Genomic DNA, 20,860 nt, shown 5'->3' on the forward strand with positions numbered 1-20,860 from the left:
GGCACGTGACAATGCGCTCTATGTAACTCGAATTGCAATCGATAATTTTTAATTAAGCTTCGGTCTTAGTGCGTTGTAGCAATGACAGAATCCTGGCGATTGGGCTGGCTCGCTGAAACAGAAGACGAATGGAATCTTAGCCGTGAGATAAAGATAGGTGCGAAAACCGAATCCACCCCTTCACTCGGTTGCAGTGTTAGATATTGTACTGTGATACAATTAACAGATACATAGAAAGAGAGAAGATGGATAGGAGTTTTGTTTTTGAAGATTATTAACTCTCGCAACTGGAATGAGTAGCTTATAAAAATAAAGACTTCGTATTTCATTACAGATTTAACAGAGTCAACTAAACGATAGGACAGGCTCCTTTGACCTATACTTTAGCGATGAATGGAGAAAAAGAGAAAGGAAATCCCCCACATTTCCTGGTTTGGACTTAAAAGCAGGAATACGTCTTTTTCTGATTTATTTGTGTATTAGATTTAATGGCTTGTTAAAGCTAAGTAACTTGGTTTCTCGTATATTTAATTGTGTTGGTGATAGGGGAGATCCTCCCGGACTCAGTTGGTTTTCACGGAGCCCTTTAGTTGACAACACCTGAGTTCGATTCGCTTCGATGACACGAAGAACTTATATCAGGGATTTTTAATCAAAGGTGAGTTAGCCGGTTTTATACGACCGATTTCTAACCCACAAAACAGACAAAGGGTCCCAAAACGCACGAATCCAGACATTGAATTCTATTGGATATGTAAAGCAGCGAAGAACCAACTTTATAATAATTCTCCAGTAAATTAGCACTGTTACTCAACAACCGCTAGATTAAGGGAAAACACAAACCACAATGGAGGAGAGCAGATATTCTTATCTCCATTGTCTGAAATATATGACAATAGTGGGGGCTTTCCATCATTTGTGCCTTTTTGGGGGGGAGGGGGGGATGAAATGCAGCTATTCAGGAGGAAAACCTCTCCTCTGAATGACATCGATACTAATTACCTCAATCTGAAAAGTCCATATAAATTATTATTATTAGCGAATGATGATACAACGGCCGTGAGGCCCCTTTTTAAGGGGAGAAGTACGGCACCATCTCAATCCCCCCCCCCACCCCTTTATTTTATCCGGGCTCGGGACCGACATAGATGACGAATCAGGACAATGGCTGAGTCTTAAGTATTCCTGATTGTAATCCGTGTGCGTTCAAGGGGCCGTTGCCTGCTTGCGGAAGGAAAACCCCAGAACAAACATGGGAGAAAAACCCTGCTGTCCTCGCCCAAGACCGACTAACTTGGCTATGGCTGAGGAAGCTCACGTGGACTACAAGAATCGAATCCATGACACTCCTTTCCCAGGCATATGGTTGCGAAGCGCAACCGCGAAGACTAGTCCATATAAAGATTCTTGTTCATACTAAGACGGGGTTCCAACCCGAGTTATTCAACTAAAGGCCATCATTGTTATGTAATTCGGCTGATCATTTACAAATAAACAATAATAGGATTTTTTTTCCCCTGAGCTGCGTGCCTAAACAAAGCAATGATTTATCAAACCAGTTATATGTTGGCTAACGTAAATTCAAAAACTTTCCACATGTCAAAGGTCAAGTGAAAAAGGTATTAGCCTGGTTATCAGAGGCGCAGCGTCTACGTTCTCTGGCTTACAAATTGTAGATTGAAGTTCGACAAGGTCGTAGATGATTTTCATCATCAGATGTGATACCATCACAATCCTTCTTATTGCAGACTTTAAGACTATTTTAAATAATTAAATTCCATATATTTAAAAAAAAATTTTAAAAAATCTATTGATGTCAGCTATTGTGTGTGTGCGTTTTTAAAAAAATCGATACGTTCCTTTCTCAAAACCACTTTATATACGGTCTGTCGGAGAGAACAATTTACTTAATAAAATACAAACAATCGAACTAAAATTTGCTTCCGGTTCCTTCCTTCCTTATTATAGTCTTGTTCATCTAATAGACCTAACCCCTTCTTTTAGGACGGATGAAGTAATGTTTTTTTTTTCTTTTCATGTTTCTTTAACAGAGAGATGAATACAAGTATACAAAAACTGTTCACAATTCATAGTCCGTTCATTATTCTTTCATCTCCACATTTCTTCACATAATCTGGTAATGGGAGACGTTTTGAGCAGTAGAATTTAAAGAACTACAACATCGGCTATAAGCTTTCTTGTAACAATATCAATGACGTCATCACAGCGGTTAGCACCAGGGACCAAATGCCATAACCTGCACGAAAACAAAAGTACCCTATTGTTAATAATTTGTTTTAAAAATATAAAGAAATTTTAAAAAAAATTAAATAATATATTAAAACTATATATTAAAATTAAAAATATTAAAAAATGAATTTAAAAATTATATATATTTTATAAATAATATTATTAAAATTAAAAATATTAAAAAATGAATTAAAAAAATTATGGCTGAGGCTATACTATAAAAATATAGATCAGATATAGATCAGATAAGGTAGAAAAAAAGAAAAGAATTGATAACAAGTTGAATTGCAAATATCCTAAATTGCAGCTCAGTATTCTAAGATGATAACTTAAATATTAAATTTAAAAATTATATAAAAAGGTGTTTTCTAATATATTGATTAAAAAATAAAAATATATTAAAAGATTGTAATATTTGTATTAATTTTGCAAAATAATATAACTTTAATTATATTTTTTAATAATTTTCTAATAAACTATGCATTTAAATTTTGTTATAATCTATTTTATTACGATTATTGTCACATGTTGAAACGCATTTACGAAAAATTCATAACAGTGAATACGTCAAATGAATTGCATTAATGTGTACAAATTCAATATACTTACAAACCAATAACTCTGCTTGATTTCGTACCCTTTTAACAGATACAGTTTCTGCAAATGAAGCATCAAAGAGGAGAAAATAGTAAAGTGAAATATAATTGACAATGCATTTGTTTATTTATATATAAACACATCTAAATAATATTTTACAAATGAATATATAATTATATTCTACTTTAAAATGTAATAATAAAACAAAATATTAAAATATTTTATTTAATATTAATATTAAATAGCATTAAGTCAACTCATTTAAAATAAAATTAAATCGTTACTTTAAATTATTAAAGTATGCTAAGATAATTTTATTTTTTTTTAAATCGAAGTAAAAAAAAAAAAAAAAACAATAATAAAAATAAATAAATAAATAAAATTGCATCAATGTGTATGACACAAAATAAAGTCAATATTTCCAATTTGTCGATGCCTAAAATATTGTAATAAAAAATGATAAACCCAGCTATAGGCGACTGATTAAAAGCTTATGTAACGATTTATTTGATTATATTTATTTTATTTTCTATACTTTCATCTTATGTTAACTGCTTATTTGTAAGCATTGCAGCATAATGTACTAAATACTAAGACAAGCAGGTCTCTTGTGAATTTACCTGAAATTCGGCCTGGGAAAAGTAAACATTGCAAAGTATGATCAAGATGAGCTGCTTGGCTATAAACCCGATCAATTAACCAAAGCGATACACGCATGTTTTTTGAACTTATTAGTATTTAACGAACAGCAAGATACAATATTGTTGTTTACAAACTACAGGATAGAAAATACGTCACATGATACGTAACAATGGGTTTGTCTCCAGTTGTTTTGAATTAAAAAGCGACAAAGGCTATTATGCGATCAGTATATTAAGTCTGTTAATTGCATGGGTTCTGTGGCTGGTTTGCCTTTTTTACGAAAAAAAAATGAATTGAAATTTTCGGGGGGGGGGATGAGAATAAAAATAGAATGGAGTGCAGACTTACCTAAATAATTTCTAAATTCAAACAATGCCTCGAATCCTGTTCCGTCAAATCTGTCATTCGATTTGAAAGTGATCCTGAAGAAGTTGCCATCCGATTCGACCACGTGAGGCTTCTTCAACCCGCAGTGTCGAGGGAACTTCTTATCGGTTGTTTCAAAATTGGAAAATTCAACGTAATCACTGGCGGTCTCGCTTGTGCATCTGCAAGAAATGAGAAGATTACTTCTTCTCTCTCTCTTTCTGTGTGTGTGTGTGTGTGTGTGTGTGTGTGTGTGTGTGTGTGTGTGTGTGTGTGTGTGTGTGCTACTCTTTTATTGCACGTCACCATGAACAACCCCGAACTGCGGCATTTTTTTTAGAACAAGGGAAAAAAAGAAAATCCCAAATTTAATTTGGTTTTGCCTACGCCAAATAGAATTACATCCAAAGAGATTTCGTTAGCACCTGCAACTCTGCGAGGTTGATAGTACGTTGTTTACTCTTTCTTACTTTTGACTTTTGTCCTTCTTTATGTAATTCAGCATCGTGAAGAAGCAGCCATTTGTTCAACTAGAATTCGCATTCATCCCCCCTCCCCCCCCAGCAACTTATGCATAGATTTCAAAAACTGCTATTCAGCCAACAACAAGATGCATTATCGACTACGCATCATGTATTTTACCACCAGGTGTCGTTTACCATCACCAATTATGAATTGTAGGCGACGACAGAAATATCGTGCGATATTACATTTCTTGGTTGATGGCGGGTGCTTAAAATGCAGAAAAAAACCGGAATACCCAGAGATAAACTTCACCACATGATAGAACACGTACTGCAATTAAATATTCTGTCTGAGAACAATCGTGTAATATAAAATACTTGTTCCTATAATGATGTTATGTAATGAATATAATAAACTACCTCATAAAATTAATAAATAAAATATGTCAAATAGTAAAATTATGAAAATTATATTTTTAAATAAATTACAAGTACATTAATTTGATTTATACATTATAAAATAATTATAAACATCGCAAATTTAATTATAAAGTTCTTACACCTACGAATATTTTATTGGTAAATATATATTCATTATGGCTTTTTTTTTTTTTTTTTTTTTTTTTTTTTTTTTTTTTTTTTTTTTTTTAACTGGGAACATTTGGTGGACGTCTAATACTTACGGAATGACTCCTTCAACGTCGAAGTGAGTGAAAGTTAAGTAAATCCGTTCGTTTATCCGCCCATAGAAGAAATAATGACATTCAGTATCGCGGGGATAGTAACCAGGCCAGTTTGGAGAAGTTATGGTTCCATTTTGTTCCCTGCTACTGTTGAAGATAAATCCGCACACTGTAATGAATAAGAGATCGTCTGTCAAATGCCTCGAACAACAATGACAAATAATACTTTTTTTAAATATTTTTTAAAAATTTCATGTTATTAATTATTTCTTACCTGATCGAGGATCAGGACTCCCAACTTGAATTCCAAAATCTGAAAAATATAAATAAAATAAATACACCATTTATGACACATCTTATTTTTATAATATAAAATTGGGAGAATGGACAAACTTGGTTTTTCAAATCCTAAGAAAAATTTGAGAAACGAAGAACTCGGAATTTTTGATTTGTTCAAAATGGGTATTGTAAGCTCGCACGCACCTTAAAAATAGCCAAAACGTTTTAAAAATATAATCTCGGTGCTGCTTTCAAACCTAATATGAAACTGACTGCCTTTATATATTACTCTGGTTTTCTTCCATTTAATATTGTGTGAAGGGATATCTAATGCTTGATCTGCTAGGTCTGACTTGCGATAATGATTGTAGTTTATGTATTTGTTATGTTCTCGAGATGTATTTTAATAAATCTTTTTTTTTTTTGTCCATAGTAGGATAAGGATCAACTTAGGAGATACATCTTTATCATCTAAAGATAAAGTTCTTCCACTTGGAATTCCAGGCCAGATTAGATCTACCAACATCCATCTTGAGAAACACAAAAAATATATTCGGCGTTATAACTATGATCAGTCAAGTCTGGCTGACTATGCCCTTGCTTGGGCACAGAATCACATAAAAATAAACTACCATTCTTCATCGTAACAAACTTCAATGACATTTTTGGAATCAACAGCAGGTTTAAACAACCAACCAAATCTAAATAAACACGGTTGTGTGAAAGTTCTAAGATTTGGAAATAATTATTAGACCTCCTGCCTAACGGTCAAGGTCCATAGAGGGCGCTTCTCTTAGGACATTAGGCTTCTAGTTTAACATTTTCCACTTTGTGTGCGTGTGTTATTATAATTTTCATATTCTATCCCAGATGATGTCTTTGTCGGAGCTACGAAATGTTGGAAATTATTAAATCTGTGTTTTATTAATTTCATTGTGTTGTTTTGAATGCAGTAAACCTGAATATGAAATTCTTTCCTGTAATAATAACATACTGGAAAGCATACTTCAAGCTACAAACTAATTTTTGACATAGAGTTATAAAATACACAAAATGATAAGGCAAAATATAATGCACTTGGCCCAAATTAATTTTTCTTACTCCACACAAGTTAAACATTATTAATATCAGTTTACTTGCATCTGATAATGTTCATTGCTGCATTATACACGCTTTCCAGACAATTTTATTGCTAGTTTTTTAAATCCAAAAGCAAAATCCGTTTTACAGAGTTGATCCTTGAAGTGCTATTAATCTTTTCTCGAAGCGCAGGTACCATAAATTAGATAAAGACAGATACAAGGCGAGTAGGTAGTATTATTATTGAAAGTCTGCCTTAGCTTTACAATAAACATATAGGGATACACATAACAGAATAGAAGGCTTTTTTTTTTTCAGTCATTAAACGAGCCCGCATTGGTTTCTGAATTGATGATTCAGTCTCTGGATTTAAACTCTTCAAAGAACTAGCTTTAAAGAAAATTAAATGCTCGATAGGATGGTATTAAGTATCGTAAAGTAAGGATAAACGTCTTACCTGAAGAAGCAGCAGAATAAATTGTTTAAAACCACCTATTCTTCTTAATTCAAGCATAGTAATACCGGTTATAGATCTAGTGTAATCTGCGCGATACAAGATTTGCATCTATAGGCTAAAATCGGCTGAAAAATTACAAGAAGAAACAAAATAGTGGACTCTATACAATGCCTGCGTCTCATAAAAAAATAATAATAATAACTGCTATCTTAGAATTCTTTTAAAATTTACCATCGTTCTTTTTTACGGTTGTGACTAATGAGATTAAGGAAGTACTGCGTGACTTATGCTAACTCTAAAAATCGTCTTTCAGGTTAGATTCGTTTTCTTCCATTTAATTTGGTGTGAAGGGATATCCAATGCGTGATCTGTTAGTTCGGACTTGTCATAATGATTGTACTTTATGTATTTCTTATGTTCTTAAGATGTATATTAATAAATCTTTTTCTTTTTCTTTTTTTTTCTCAATAGTAAGTTATGTTTCAAGCAAAGAGTACTTTATATTTTTCTGAATGTGTTATAGGATGTAGTTTTTCCTTAGAAGAATGGGTACGAATGCTGCTAATTGTTTTGGGAGGTTTAGAAGTGGGTGAAGATTGAATTTATTTAGTACTTCGGCTATCTCTAACCAGAATACAAAGGAAAAGAATATATTTCTATGATTTTTTTTGTCAGGGGAAGAAAAGTAGGATATTAGTAAGAACACCTCACTGTCACTCAGTTAATGCTTCAAAGATCCTTAAAATACTAACTTCATGTGTGTGTGTGCGCGCGCGCCGCTATAAACATAAAAAGTTAGTGACCCATTTGAAAGGCCCGTGATTAATGTGAGCAGGAAGGAAACAGACAAATGTGTCTAGGACACACTTATTCGATTCTTTTTTCCATAATGAAATGTATGCTTGGATGCTAGCTGTTAAAATGCAAAAAAAAAAAAAAAAAGTTCTCATATCTGAACCACGGACTCAAATAGCGAATGCATTAACCAGTTAAACTAAAAGCATAAATGGTGTTAGGATCTTTGTTCTCTAAGTGCGAGGGTGCGTTGATGTTATTTGATTTAGAAAGCTCTAAGCGAGGCTACAATTTTTTAATGTGAATCTAACTTATGAGAGGCTGTAACCTGTAGTAGATGAGTACCATGAGTGGTGGTGGTGAAGGATAAGGGTTATGCAATCCAGGAACCCTGCACAAGAGATCAAACCTTTTTTTTTTTTTCCAATCCATTTGACATCGCTAATAAACAGGTAATGTCTATTCATTGTATATGGGCTTGGCTTGAGTTAATTAAAATGTTTGTTCTAACTTTACACAAGCTTGGGAATGGTGTTAGACAAATTTCCCAAATTTTTCCTACGACGGAACACTTCCCAAATCCTGAAATTTTAACGGAACATCTTGGTCAGTCGAGTATCATCGGTCTCGTATTTTTTTCAAAGTATCAATTTCAATGTAAAACTAAGCGCACACTACCGCTGAAGCAGGCTGTATAGCATCGCAAAAATGCGACAGCGCACACACCACAGGCATGCCGGGCCGCATCGCATCGACCTTGCCTGTGACCGCATGTTTCGTAGAATAGATACCACCGTACTTCACTCGCGCTCGGAGGTGTCGACAACCGCGAGTCAAAGCCAGAGCACGTCGCCCTTAATAGCAGAATCTACACGCAAAGTGAGGAGTGCCTGATTTTCAAACATGTTTGAACTTGTCGCGGCATTTAAAACCATTCCAGGTTCATATTAATTTCAATAATTTTTCAACGAACAGTTATTCACTTTCCGCAGAACACAGTTTGGGAAGCCCTGGCGTAAGAAATATATTCACTACCGTCATTATAACAGGTGAGAACTAATAGATCGTATGTTGGACGTCCCTTCACATTGCGGTGATAGTTTTCTATAATTACCTTCATTATTGGTGTCCTGTGTGCACATTTTTTTAAAAAATTTTTTGTGTGTCAATACCGTTAAACAATTGCTCGCTACGCCTATCTACAACAGGTTATCCTCTTTGGAAGTTGCCGGGATTTCGGCCATCTAAAGCCAAATGCATATACAACAGAACTACTTACGTAACACTACTGTGCGAAGAAACTGCCACCACCTGCCTTAGCGTTACAACACCAGAACTATGATTTATCCTTTCGAAGGTTGGGGAAAAAAAAAAAAAAGAGTTAAACGTGTTCGTTAGGACAAAATCTAAAAGCCTTGAATAACGTGCAACTTTTTAGCCATAACCCACGTAGGGATCACTTCGATGTGAATTTATCATTTATCACTAACAGAAGAAGCCATCAAAGCCCTCATATGATGTCATTACTTTGTCATTGTCCCCCAGACAAGTACCTAAATTAGAAATGATGGTGAACATGGGATATACAAGCTATCTCTCATAGTTCATTGTTATACGATATGTAAAGATGTAGCCGACATCTTTATTTCAGTCTAAACCCCATTCTAAAAGCAAATATTTTATTAATATATATATATATATATGAAAAAGTAATACAAGCAAGAACTCTTTTGGAATCTGCTTTCATTATATCATTAATATTATTAAACGAGATAAAGGTAATATTACTGTTATAATGAATATACAAAAATATAACAAAAAAAATCAAATAGTTAATGAGATTATAGTCGTGAATTCTACCAACACAAAAATTTCACAAATCGCTAAAAAAAAACAAAAAAAAAACTTACTCCTTGGACCAGAGATATTGTTGACAGGCTGAACCAAAATTAAACCACTCCGGATATAACAAAAACTGACAAATCCGATATCCTTTGTCCAAGAGTGGTTTAGATAAGCCTATTTAATCTGTCAGGTATTTTATCTCCCCCCCCCCACACACAAAATTAGTCCCTTCCTTTACAAGAAATTCTAGTTTTAAAAATCATACTAAAATATCAGACCCTAACTAATTTTTATAACATGCTTGCTTATTTGAACCCCTACATGGCCCAAACACATTAAACTTTGGACAGAAAGACTTGGATTCGAATCTCTTTTAGGTAGACTTTTCATTGGGAGATGAGTTTCTGTGTCAAACAGAAGTGGCAATTTTGTTTTCTCTCCCAGAAACTCAGATTATATATATATATAACGTCCTCCTTCTTTGGAAGCTTGAAGAAGACTTTAAAATGCTCCAGAAAGAGACGATGAGACCTCCACTAAGATACAAAAAAAATTTCAAGTACAAATTTCCTGAATTTAAATAAATTTATACACATTCAAATGGAAAGAGTACATAACGACAAACAACTTCGTTTCGTCCTTATCTTATAAGGACTGGCTTAAAGGTGCGAAGCAAGAATGCTTTTCATCTTCCCCATTATCTGTAGAGGACAGTGTAGGGATGAGGTGTTATTGAGCTATTAAAGCTCTGATCATGGCAGGAGGGTAACATCAATAGCCGAGCCTCAGTTAGAACTTCATTGGCTACGGCACTGCCACCAATTACCCTCCAACGGCATTAATCCTCTTCGTTTCGTAAACCTGAACTTCACCTTATTAAAGTATTGGTTTAATATAATATAAGTGGTGTTATTATGAAGTGATCTTTACTAACAATATGTTTTAATTTTGCGCTAAACTGGAAGATTTAATTTCTACTTTTAATAAATTTACATTCTTAATAAATATAAATTTTTAGAAAAGTTTTATATACTTAATAGGAAATTTAATAAATTTTAGAAGTATAAAATACACAGAATTAACCGACATCTGTGTAATCAGCCAGGATTTCCTTTATCCTTTTCCTGTGCTTACGAAGATTGTAGTCTTTTTTTTTTGTTTTGTTTTAGAAGCAGTAAAATAAAAATGTTACTCAAGTCATTTAATTCATAAAAAGTCATTAAAATAATTAATGCTAAAATGCTCGATTAAAATGCAAGTGCACACATCTACCCTTACAAGATCGGATAATAATCTGCGTATTTATTTATTAATTTTCAATAACCTCAGTTGCAGGGATATGTGATCTGGAGTACTCAATACATATCACAATAATTAAATATATACAGTAAGTGCAATTCAATGTCACATAAGAAAATAAACTTTATAATGAATTACTTGTTAAGAATTTGAAAAGGGCCCGAAATCCTTTAGCACCAGCTGAAGAAGTTAAACTAGAAAATTCTACGGATATATGTGGTCCATTTGACATCAATTGGATTGGAAGCTTGTTGATACAAAACACGTCTAGTTTCTCTTTCCTGCCTTTGTTTGTTATATATACAGAAACGGAATCCACCGTGTCACATCTAAAGTAAAACAAAACCCTTCAATTAAAATTAGTGTTCATAATATGCAATTCAGTTTGCGCACACATTGTACATGATTAACAGGACAACTTTAAAATAACTTATGAGAATAAATTTATGGTTTTGCTGTATAGTGATAAAATTCTTGATTATAATTGGAATTCTAATCATGATCTTAATAAAATTTAATTTTATTTATTTATGCTACATTATTTAATATAAAATAACCATTTATTTATTATTTAATGATTATATAAGCATGGTCATTTCATTTTTATGCGTAGACAATTAAATCTCTAAATATTATTTACTCCATATTAATATTATACTATATTATATAACATTATATATTAATATTATACTTTTATTATTTATATATGATGCTAATAATATAATATTTACTCTCTTGCAGAATCATCTGGCCTGTGTAAGTTGAATTCCGTGAAAATGAGTTGAATCCTTTCTTTGCCTCTTCCCATCAGGTGATAAATGCAGTGGCTACCAGGTGCATAAGGATCAGGATAATTTGGACTAGTAAATGCCCCACTTTTAGAATTATCGCTGGTAATCATTTCTTCGCAGTCTTCGTTAGCAGCTTCGGTAACTATGAATAGAAGAAGAAAAAAATCAAAATTCAAATACATATTAAAGAAAAATTAAAATAATCAATGAAAACGTGCACGGAAGAATTGAAAAGGAAAAGTAAACCCGGATTCATGACATTTTAACAATGCGGAAAGGGTTTTAACGACTTTTTGGAAACAACATACATTTAGACTCAAAAGAACACAACATTCACCTCCTTCGATCGTTAACCTCTTTTGTGTACTTAGTTTAAACTTCCAACCAACGAACAATACAGAAACTGCTATTGGGAAAGCGTTTCAACGCGGTGTGTACACACCACTATATATCCGGTCGATTAAGTGCAGCCTCCCTTGTAATTAAGCTTTTTCTCCATTACTTTGTCCAAAGGTCCATGTTTGATTAAGGATTTTTTCTTCAGACGTCTCACTGGGCATCCAATATCTTTATAGCATTTTCCTTTTTTCTTGAGACAATTTTATACTCTTCTTAACTCTGATTTTTTATGGCTATTACAGTTTCTAGGGCTACTTCAATCAACAATCATTTCAATTGGTTCATGATTTGTTCTTTTTTAGAATAATTCACTCTTCTTGAGAGACTTCATTGCCGTACATAACACCCTGACATAGCTCAGGCAGAAAGGAAACGGTGACTTCATCGCATTCCTGTAATATTTGAACTTTGAACTTAATTGGTTGATGGACTGAGTCCTTGACTCTTGATCCCTTCATCTGGATTTTAGATTGTGGGTGATGGGATTATTGTGGGTAATTTACCCGCTCATTGTGAGCATTGAGGCTGTATCAGCTTTCTCTTGAGATGGAGGATTTCGGTTTTTTGTGTTTGAAACGATCTGAGGGTTTGTAGTCCGCTGCTTGTCGAACTAGCTGATTTGGGTGATTATCCGTGATTGTGAAGAATTTCTCAGCAATGCTTGTCATGTAGGTCTTAATATCTGGAAGATTGGCTACTTCTTGAGGTAACTGGATGTTTCTGACGAACCATGAGGCATTAAATGCCATTCTTAGGCATTTATTCTGTATTATCTGAAGTCTGTTGATGTTGCCTTTAGTCATGTGATCCCAGGTTGGAGAGGCGTAAGTTAGTTGTGGTCTGATTACCGATTTGAAAAGGAGGATTTTGTTGCTTATGCTTAGGAAGCTGTTCCTATTCAAAAGTGGATATAGCTGTGCTATGGTCTGACTTGCCATAGTGGCGACACTGTCCGTATGTGACTTGAAGTTTAGACGTCTATCAAGATGAATTCCCAGATATTTGGTAGAATTGCGCCAATGGATGATTTTACCAAACGTTTGTATGCTTGTATTCGGTCTGGTGAAAAGTATTGCACAGCTTTTATTGCGATACGCCACTTGGTGTACCAATCCTCCAATTCATTGACTGCTCTCTGCAGCTTGATTGTGACCAGGTGTGGACGGAGGGATCTGGCTATAATGATTGTGTCATTGGCATACAGAGCGGTGATAGTTGGAGACAGTTTGGGGAGATCTGCCATGTATATGGAGAAGAGTAGGGGAGATAGCAGAGAGCCTTGAGGGACTCCGGCCGCGATTCTCCTCTCTGTGGATCTGATACCGTTGAGTTTTATTTTAAATTTTCTGTTATTTAGATATGATTTGATAAGTAGAACTAGTGGTAATGGAATACCAACTTTGTGTAGTTTAAAAATTAGTCCGTGATGCCATAGTCTATCAAATGCCTGAGTGATGTCCAGGAAAACTGCGCCAGAGTGTTGGTGCCATTCATACCCTTGCGTTATACGTTCGATAACTCTGTAAATTTGTAGCGTTGTGGAGTGATATTTCCTAAAGCCGAATTGTTCATCTTGAATGACATGGTTTTGATATTTGTTGCCTCTTGAACCCGTGTGAGAATAGCACGTTCAGCTATTTTACCTATGCATGAAAGAAGGCTGATTGATCTATAATTTTCAGGAAACTGTGTATTTTTTCCAGGTTTGGGAATTAGGAAAACGTCAGCAATTTTCCATCGCTCTGGGAAATAATTTAGCCGGAGTATGGCATTAATGATGGCTACCAGATGCATAACCCCTTTGCGGGGAAGTAACTTGGGTACCTTGTTTGCTATTCCATCTGGATCCGCAGCCTTTTTGTTATTTAGTTTTCTTAAAATCTCATATATTTCTGTTGGTGACACGGATTTGTTATTGGATTGGAGTGAGGCATTTTGAGTTATTTTACGCACTTGGGTGTGAGTTTTACTTATGAAATTTATATATGTATTTATATAATTGGGGATGCATTGTTTTTCAAAACTGTCAGCAAATGCTTCAGCTTTTTCCTCGTCGTTGTAGACAACATTAGATTTCATCATTTTCCATATTGATTGATCCTCTGTGTTTAATTGGTGAATTTTGTGATTCCAGAATAGGTGGTACGGTGGTCCTTTAGGGCATATCGAACCTGGTTTGTTGCTCTATTGACTGCTTGTTTATCCGCTGGGTCCATTGTTATCTGATATTGTCTTCTTACTCTGTTTTTCTCTTGGATAAGACGTTTTATATCCTGTGAGAGTTTATTTGATGGTGCACATTTGGCTATATTTGTTACCTGTGTTATAGCTGTCAGTAGTTGTTTTTCAAGAGTTTTCACTGCTTTTTCTATATCTTCGGCAGATGTTATATGCGGTATTGGACCAAGGTTTTCTTGGAAGGCTGAGGGAAGTTGTTTCCAATTTATAAATGTGGTGGTGTTTTCCGTTAAATCTTATATGGTGCCTAGTTGTAATATGATGGGGTTATGATCAGAACTTAAGTTGTTGATTGCTTGTATCTGATAGCTGGGCGCTATGTTTTTTTAATATAGCTATATCTAGTACATCAGGACGTCCGGTTTCTCCGTAATGTGTGGGTTCAATGGGTCCTATTACTGTTATATTTCTTGAAGTGGTGTAAGAGTTGAGTATTCTTCCGTTAATATTTGAGTTTCTGCTGTTCCAGACTGAATGTTTGGCATTAAAATCTCCGGCTATAATCACTGCTCTGCCTGTATTTAGTATCACGTCTAATCAGATTCAAGGAGTTTTTTATTTGGGGGGTTGTAGGCTGCATATATCGTAATGCTGCTTGTGTTTTCCATATGTATTTCTATTCCTGTAGTTTCCATGTGTTCTGTTTGGGGTTCGGCTATTGAATTATGTTTTATGTTTCTTTTCACAAAGATGGCAGTGCCTCCACCTCTAGCAAAGTATCTGTCTGTACGGTAAGTGCTATAACCGTTGATTCTGATTTTGTCACTTGGACGAAGATGTGTTTCATTTATGAGGATGATGTCTGCTTGGGTTTCTGCTGCAAACTCCTGTAATTTGATAGATAAACCATTTGCGTTCCATGAAACAATTTGTAACGATTTCGGTTTTTTTTTAGACTTATCCATTAAGAATTTCCATAAAGAGTGATTGTGTGTACCTTAAGATGATATCCTTGGCTTCTTGAGTTGAGTTGGTTTGTCGGAGTTCAGCAAGCATTTCACCTAAGTGGCTTGTTATGTTCAGTAGGATAGGTTTGTTGGTTTGCTGTGACTGATTTTGTTTTGGGTCTTTTTGGAAGGTTGATCTTGTAACTTCAGCATACGATCTTCCATCTGCTGTGGAGACTATGGTTTGATGGGAGGAAGTGCGTTCTTGAAGAGGTTTACTGGTTTTGAGTTGTATCTTTTGGTTTGGGGGAAATGCTATACAGCCCCTATAGTTTGCAGGGGTGTGGTCCTCCGCAGTTTGCACACTTTGCTGGAAGTGTGCGGGGTTTTTGGCATTCATTTGATGCGTGTTTGCTACCACATTTCACGCAACGAAATTCAGCCTTGCAGCATCGTTGTGCGTGCCCAATCTTCTGGAATCTATGGCACTCTTGCAATGCCTCAACTTTTATGACTAGATCACAGATGGTTTGGAGATTGTATATATGTTTTTGGTCTTTAGTTATTTCCACCAGAATTAGGGGATAGGGTGTTTTATCAGCTCTCCGCATTCGGCTGACTTTAATTGGGCTAAATCCCTTAAATTGGAGGTCTGCAGTGAGGTCTTCTATTTGTAATGTTTCAGTTACTCCCCTTAATACTACTTTTAAATTTTTCTCACTGTTGAGTGCAAAAGTGTGGTATGGCAGATTGTTGTTGTCTAGAAGTTCGGTTATTGTTCTGTAGTCTGATGACGTTTTAGGCTGTATGGGTATCCCTTCTTCTGTGTTTGTGGCTTTCATGAAGGTGATATCTGAAGATTTCAGTGCGGATGCAACGGACGTCCAGTGCTCCTTGGCCCTTAGGACGACTGGGAGGTACCCTTTCTTTAAGTTCATTATCTCGTTCTATCTCCGCTGTTTTGGGTGTATGAGCAGTAGAGGAGATTTTCCTTTTCTTTTTGACCGTTTGGAATTCTGTGTTGGTTTCCAATAACTGTGAAGTATTATCTAGCGATATAGAGGATGCAGCATCCTCTATATTCGTGGAGTGACTTAATTTTGGTTCATTCAACATACTTCCATCATTTAAATCATCCATCCTATCCTCTGTGACTGCTGTAGGGGGGAATGTATCTAACAGCTTTACTTTCCCTGGCCAGTTGTCGCTCAATAGTTTTCCTAATCTTAGGAATTCTCTGTAATCTTCTTCGAATATGCTTTCATTGAGGGGTTTTGACATGTCTGATAGGAGGTAATAACTCTGTTAGAATAAAACTTAAGAAATGGGTCCTAGAGCCCAATGTAAATTTCCCGTAGATCAAATCGATCTACCAGCATAGGTAGCAAAATTTTGCACTTTAAAGTTTTCTGAACAAAATTACTTACCGAATCTAAACTTAAACTCAAGACATTATTCGTCAAACTAAGCGATATTACATTAATAGGCTTTAAACGACTCAGCTAATCCTAATCTTAACTCCTAATCCGCGATAGCTACCTAGTATCAAAACTGAAATCGTCTTATCCTAATCGCAACACTAACAAGCGAGCCGCCATCTCAGAATTCGATTCCTGTAATGTAATATTTCTTTATCCTTATAAGGACTGACTTAAAGGGGCGAAGCAAGAATGCTTTTCATCTTCCCCGTTATCTGTAGAGGACAGTGTAGGGATAAGGAGTTATTGAGCTATTAAAGCTCTGATCATGGCAGGAGGGTAACAGCAATAGCCGAGCCTCAGGTAGAACTTCATCGGTTACAGCATTGCCATCCATTACCCTCCAAGAGAATTAATTAATCACCGCATCTCACGGTCAATTTTCCCAAACCGTCTTCCACGTCAATGTAATCTAGTACAAATTTTACTTTATAATTATCAGGTAATAAATTCTAAAATATTTTAAATTAATTTAATTTTAATGATTAAACTATTTTTTATTCAAATTTTAGAAATTAAAAATAAATATAAACCTATCGCTTATCCTCAGTTTCAATTTCTAGTCTAAAGACCCTCATTTTTCCATGCGTTTTCTTAGTCATGTGCATTTTAAAACAATATTTAGAATACGATCGTAAGAAACATTTAATCTTAGATCATAATTTATCTATTGTCAGTAATTTTTCTTTCATTTATTATCTCATCACAATTTACCTATTAACCGTAATTTTTCATGACATTATACACCATATTTCTCCGTTAACTACGACAAATAATGTTTTTGTATAGTTATATAGAACTCCTTAATATGTTAAGGGGTTCAAGTTAACGAATGGAGGTGGATGAAACCCTTGGAGGGTAATGGATGGCAACGCTGTAGCCAATGAAGTTCTAACTGAGGCTCGGCTATTGCTGTTACCCTCCTGCCATGATCAGAGCTTTAATAGCTCAATAACACCTTATCCATACACTGTCCTCTACAGATAACGGGGAAGATGAAAAGCATTCTTGCTTCATCCCTTTAAGCCAGTCCTTATAAGAATAAGGATCGATGACAAAAAGGGCTTCCAATTGATGAACTCTTCAATTTAAAGTCCTTTTTAGGGCTTCCAGGGTAACGAATGGTAATGCTGTAGCCAATGAAGTTTTAACTGAGGCTTGGCTATTGCCGTTACCCAGCCATGAATAGAGCTTTCAGCTCAATAACACCCCATCCAGACAGATCTTCATTCAGATGACGGGATAAAGAGTCAAGGACTCAGTCCATCTCCCAGTTCTTTTAAGAACGTGTAATGGATGATGAGTGAATGGATAGGTAGTGATTAATGCCATTAAACCTTTGGAGAATTTATGACAAAATCTCAATTACTGTTTTCTATTTTTAATAAGAATTAAAAAGAGATGTATTAAATTATGAAACTAAATATGAAACATTTCCTTATCTTTGCGTCAGTCTTTATTAGATAAAGAAAATCTAATCATGTAAACTTAAACTTAAACATTGCAAGATGAGCTATTTTTTATCATGTAAAGAAAATCTAGAGACGACGTACAGCTTCTCTAACAAAGCACAAACGTAGACATCGTAGCAATTCGTGATTAGCTAACATCTCATTCTTCCATTGAGTTTGATGTGTACTATTCACGGCATTCAATGCCATTCTATTTCTTACATGCCATGCAGAATAAGAGAACGAAATAATTTCAGTATGATACAGTGGTTACTACATAGCTGTTGCCATGTTATGATAAATTCATCTCGAGACTGCAAGGGAAAAAATATTTCAATCATTTTTGCTTTTATAAAAATTCCACTCTTGGTTTCACGATCTAATTCAAAAAATGTTTAATCTATCCATTTTGGACAACATATATTTCATAAGAGTACCAAATATAAAGCAGAGCAAGTATAATCAAATGGAATGAATCCATAAATTTCCCCGAGATTTCGATTTATATTTCACTTAAAATATACCTTACTCAGTTTCATGGTATGCCATTACTTTAAATAGAAATACTTTATATTTAATCATTTGGCATGCTTTTTTAAGTCCTAAATTAACTTCTAGATGATCATAAAATTTAAAACGATTAATTATATAGTATTATAGTTGTACAAATTACCGCTGGCTTACTATTGTTCCAAACGAAAATTTGGTCCTTTATTTTAACATTTTCTTAGATTTAAGCACGTCAAACCAAACGCGTTCTCTTCTCTTGCCTCCCGCTAAGTTCTTTTTTGTTATCTTTAGCGTAGTTGAAAAACCTTTGTTTGCGAGTTCATCAGTTGTGGATATATACAGTGCTCTTCCTCCCCCTCTCTCCTTCATACGTCTTATGTTTGTATGTGTGTGTGTGTGTGTGCGGGCGGCGGGCTCAAGCTCCCACCTTTGCTATGTTTTGCTCTGTTTCTTGTGTTCATGTCATTCTGGGATTTAAAGACTGTCTCCTGTATCGATCGAAGCTTCCTCACTAGTATCTGTTTAAAGAACTCCACCTTTCTTTCACACCAGAGAGGAATCCAATTTTTTCCAGCGTGATTTGCACCCGAAAAATGTGTTCTGTGCCAAGACAGCGGGAAAATATCAAAAGTATGTCAGCTGTGCCTCAGAAATTAGAACTCCAGGGAAGTCTTGCTTGTGCGTGTGTCTCAGATTTCTATAAAAACGAAATGGGTAATAGTCCTAGAAATTCCAAGTCCAGTTGCACATTACTGTGTTCTTTATTACTGCATTTTTTTTCAATAAACCACCGCAATCTATAACTTTCGCCTCTGTTTGTAATAAGTCCTAAATAGCAATTTTTTTTCCCCTCATCGCGTGTAAGTCTAAATTGAGACTTTTTTCCCCAGCAATTCCAGTGAAGTAAAAAAAAAGATATATATAATGAATCATTTCCATCGGCAAAATTGAACGAATCAAACTTTAATATTCCCAATTTCGGCGGATAGTTAAAGCCATGGTTACTAAAGGCATTTGATGATAACAAAAGAAGTCTACGGATGGGTAAAATAGCGCTGCCATAGCAACGACAGTTTCCAAAGGAATTTATATTGAAAAAAAATTGAAAGGGCAGTGCAGGAAATTTAAGAGAAGTAGCAAAAGATGAACAAATGAATTCTTTAAGTTTTTGCTATAAGAGTATAGTTATAGTATTATAATAATATATACATATATTGAATAGCGTAAAACACTTAACATATACAAAAATAATATTTATAATATTTATGTGGCTAAAGACTAAAGGATGAAATAAAATCAGACTTCACGATAAAATCAATTTTAACTGCAACTTTTTTGAACTATTAAAGCTCTGATCATGGCACGAGGGTAACAGCAATAGCCGAGCCTCAGTTAGAACTTCATTGGCTGCAGCATTGCCATCCATTACTCCCCAAGGGTATTAATCACCACATTTCACATATTCATATTCATACAAACTTCTAACTGCAACTTTAATAAACATTAATTAATATAGTCAATAAATATTCTTTTATAATTGGTGTGAATTAAGATTTATATATATATTTTAAAAATATTTTAAAACTCTTGATTACTTTGGGAATTCTAAATTATTATTTAGTTTTCCATATTATTTTATATCAATTTTTTAATTTTATAATAGTCTTTTGGATCTTTAGGATATCTTTAGTCAACATATGCATATCTTGTATTCCAAATCTAAAGTGAGTGAAGCCAGGTACTTAAATTTTACATCTAATTCTTTGAAAGTCTTAGCAGAATACTATCGAGACAATTGATTAACAGAGCGGACAAAAAAGAATAATAAAAGTATTAATCTATCGCTTACCTGGTTCGAATGTTACAGGATGTGGATTGGTACTTTTCTTTTCGGGTTCTGTAGATAAAAAAATTCACATTTATTAACCAAAAATCATTGGAGAGTGTCGAACGCAGAAATAAGGACACGCACAAAGCCGAAACAACATTTGCTCACCTGTAGAAAATATTTTTGTCCCCGAATTTTTATTTTTGTCTTGAATTTCTTCAAAGAAGAAACTGGCTTTAAAACCTTGAGCGGGGATGCTACTGGAAGATGAAAATTCAATATATACATCGGGTCCTGACGACAGGATTTCAGCATAGGGATTACTGCTACAGATTTGTCCAATTATTGGGCTGTATGCGTCCTTACCATCATGGACCATTATAACTTCCGGACTGGTGCGACAACTGAAAAATAAGATCGCATTGCTAGCTATAAATTCAAGGGTGGAAATAGCAATTATTTTTGGAAAATGAACCAAATTCGAAAAACGAAAGAAATAAACGCATTCATTGGTTTGGACT

General features: G+C 34.6%; 1 protein-coding gene across 1 annotated transcript in view; it reads right to left on the reverse strand.

Moving 5' to 3' along the window:
• Positions 1-1,894: 1,894 nt before the first annotated feature.
• Positions 1,895-20,860, reverse strand: part of LOC150099315 (suppressor of lurcher protein 1-like) — a 116,354-nt gene continuing 97,388 nt past the window's right edge. The window contains exons 7-15 of the mRNA XM_090403878.1: positions 20,508-20,743; positions 20,361-20,408; positions 11,489-11,690; positions 10,896-11,086; positions 5,277-5,315; positions 5,003-5,171; positions 3,838-4,037; positions 2,860-2,907; positions 1,895-2,257 (exon numbers count right to left, since the gene is read on the reverse strand). Of these exons, the coding sequence (XP_090260004.1) occupies positions 2,187-2,257; positions 2,860-2,907; positions 3,838-4,037; positions 5,003-5,171; positions 5,277-5,315; positions 10,896-11,086; positions 11,489-11,690; positions 20,361-20,408; positions 20,508-20,743 (1,204 nt within the window). The 3' untranslated portion in view covers positions 1,895-2,186. The remainder of the gene's footprint in view (positions 2,258-2,859; positions 2,908-3,837; positions 4,038-5,002; positions 5,172-5,276; positions 5,316-10,895; positions 11,087-11,488; positions 11,691-20,360; positions 20,409-20,507; positions 20,744-20,860) is intronic.

The sequence above is a fragment of the Typopeltis vanoorti genome, chromosome 14, assembly GCF_054136105.1.
Source record: "Typopeltis vanoorti isolate ZY-2024b chromosome 14, IOZ_Tvanoo_1.0, whole genome shotgun sequence".
NCBI lineage: Eukaryota > Metazoa > Arthropoda > Arachnida > Uropygi > Thelyphonidae > Typopeltis > Typopeltis vanoorti.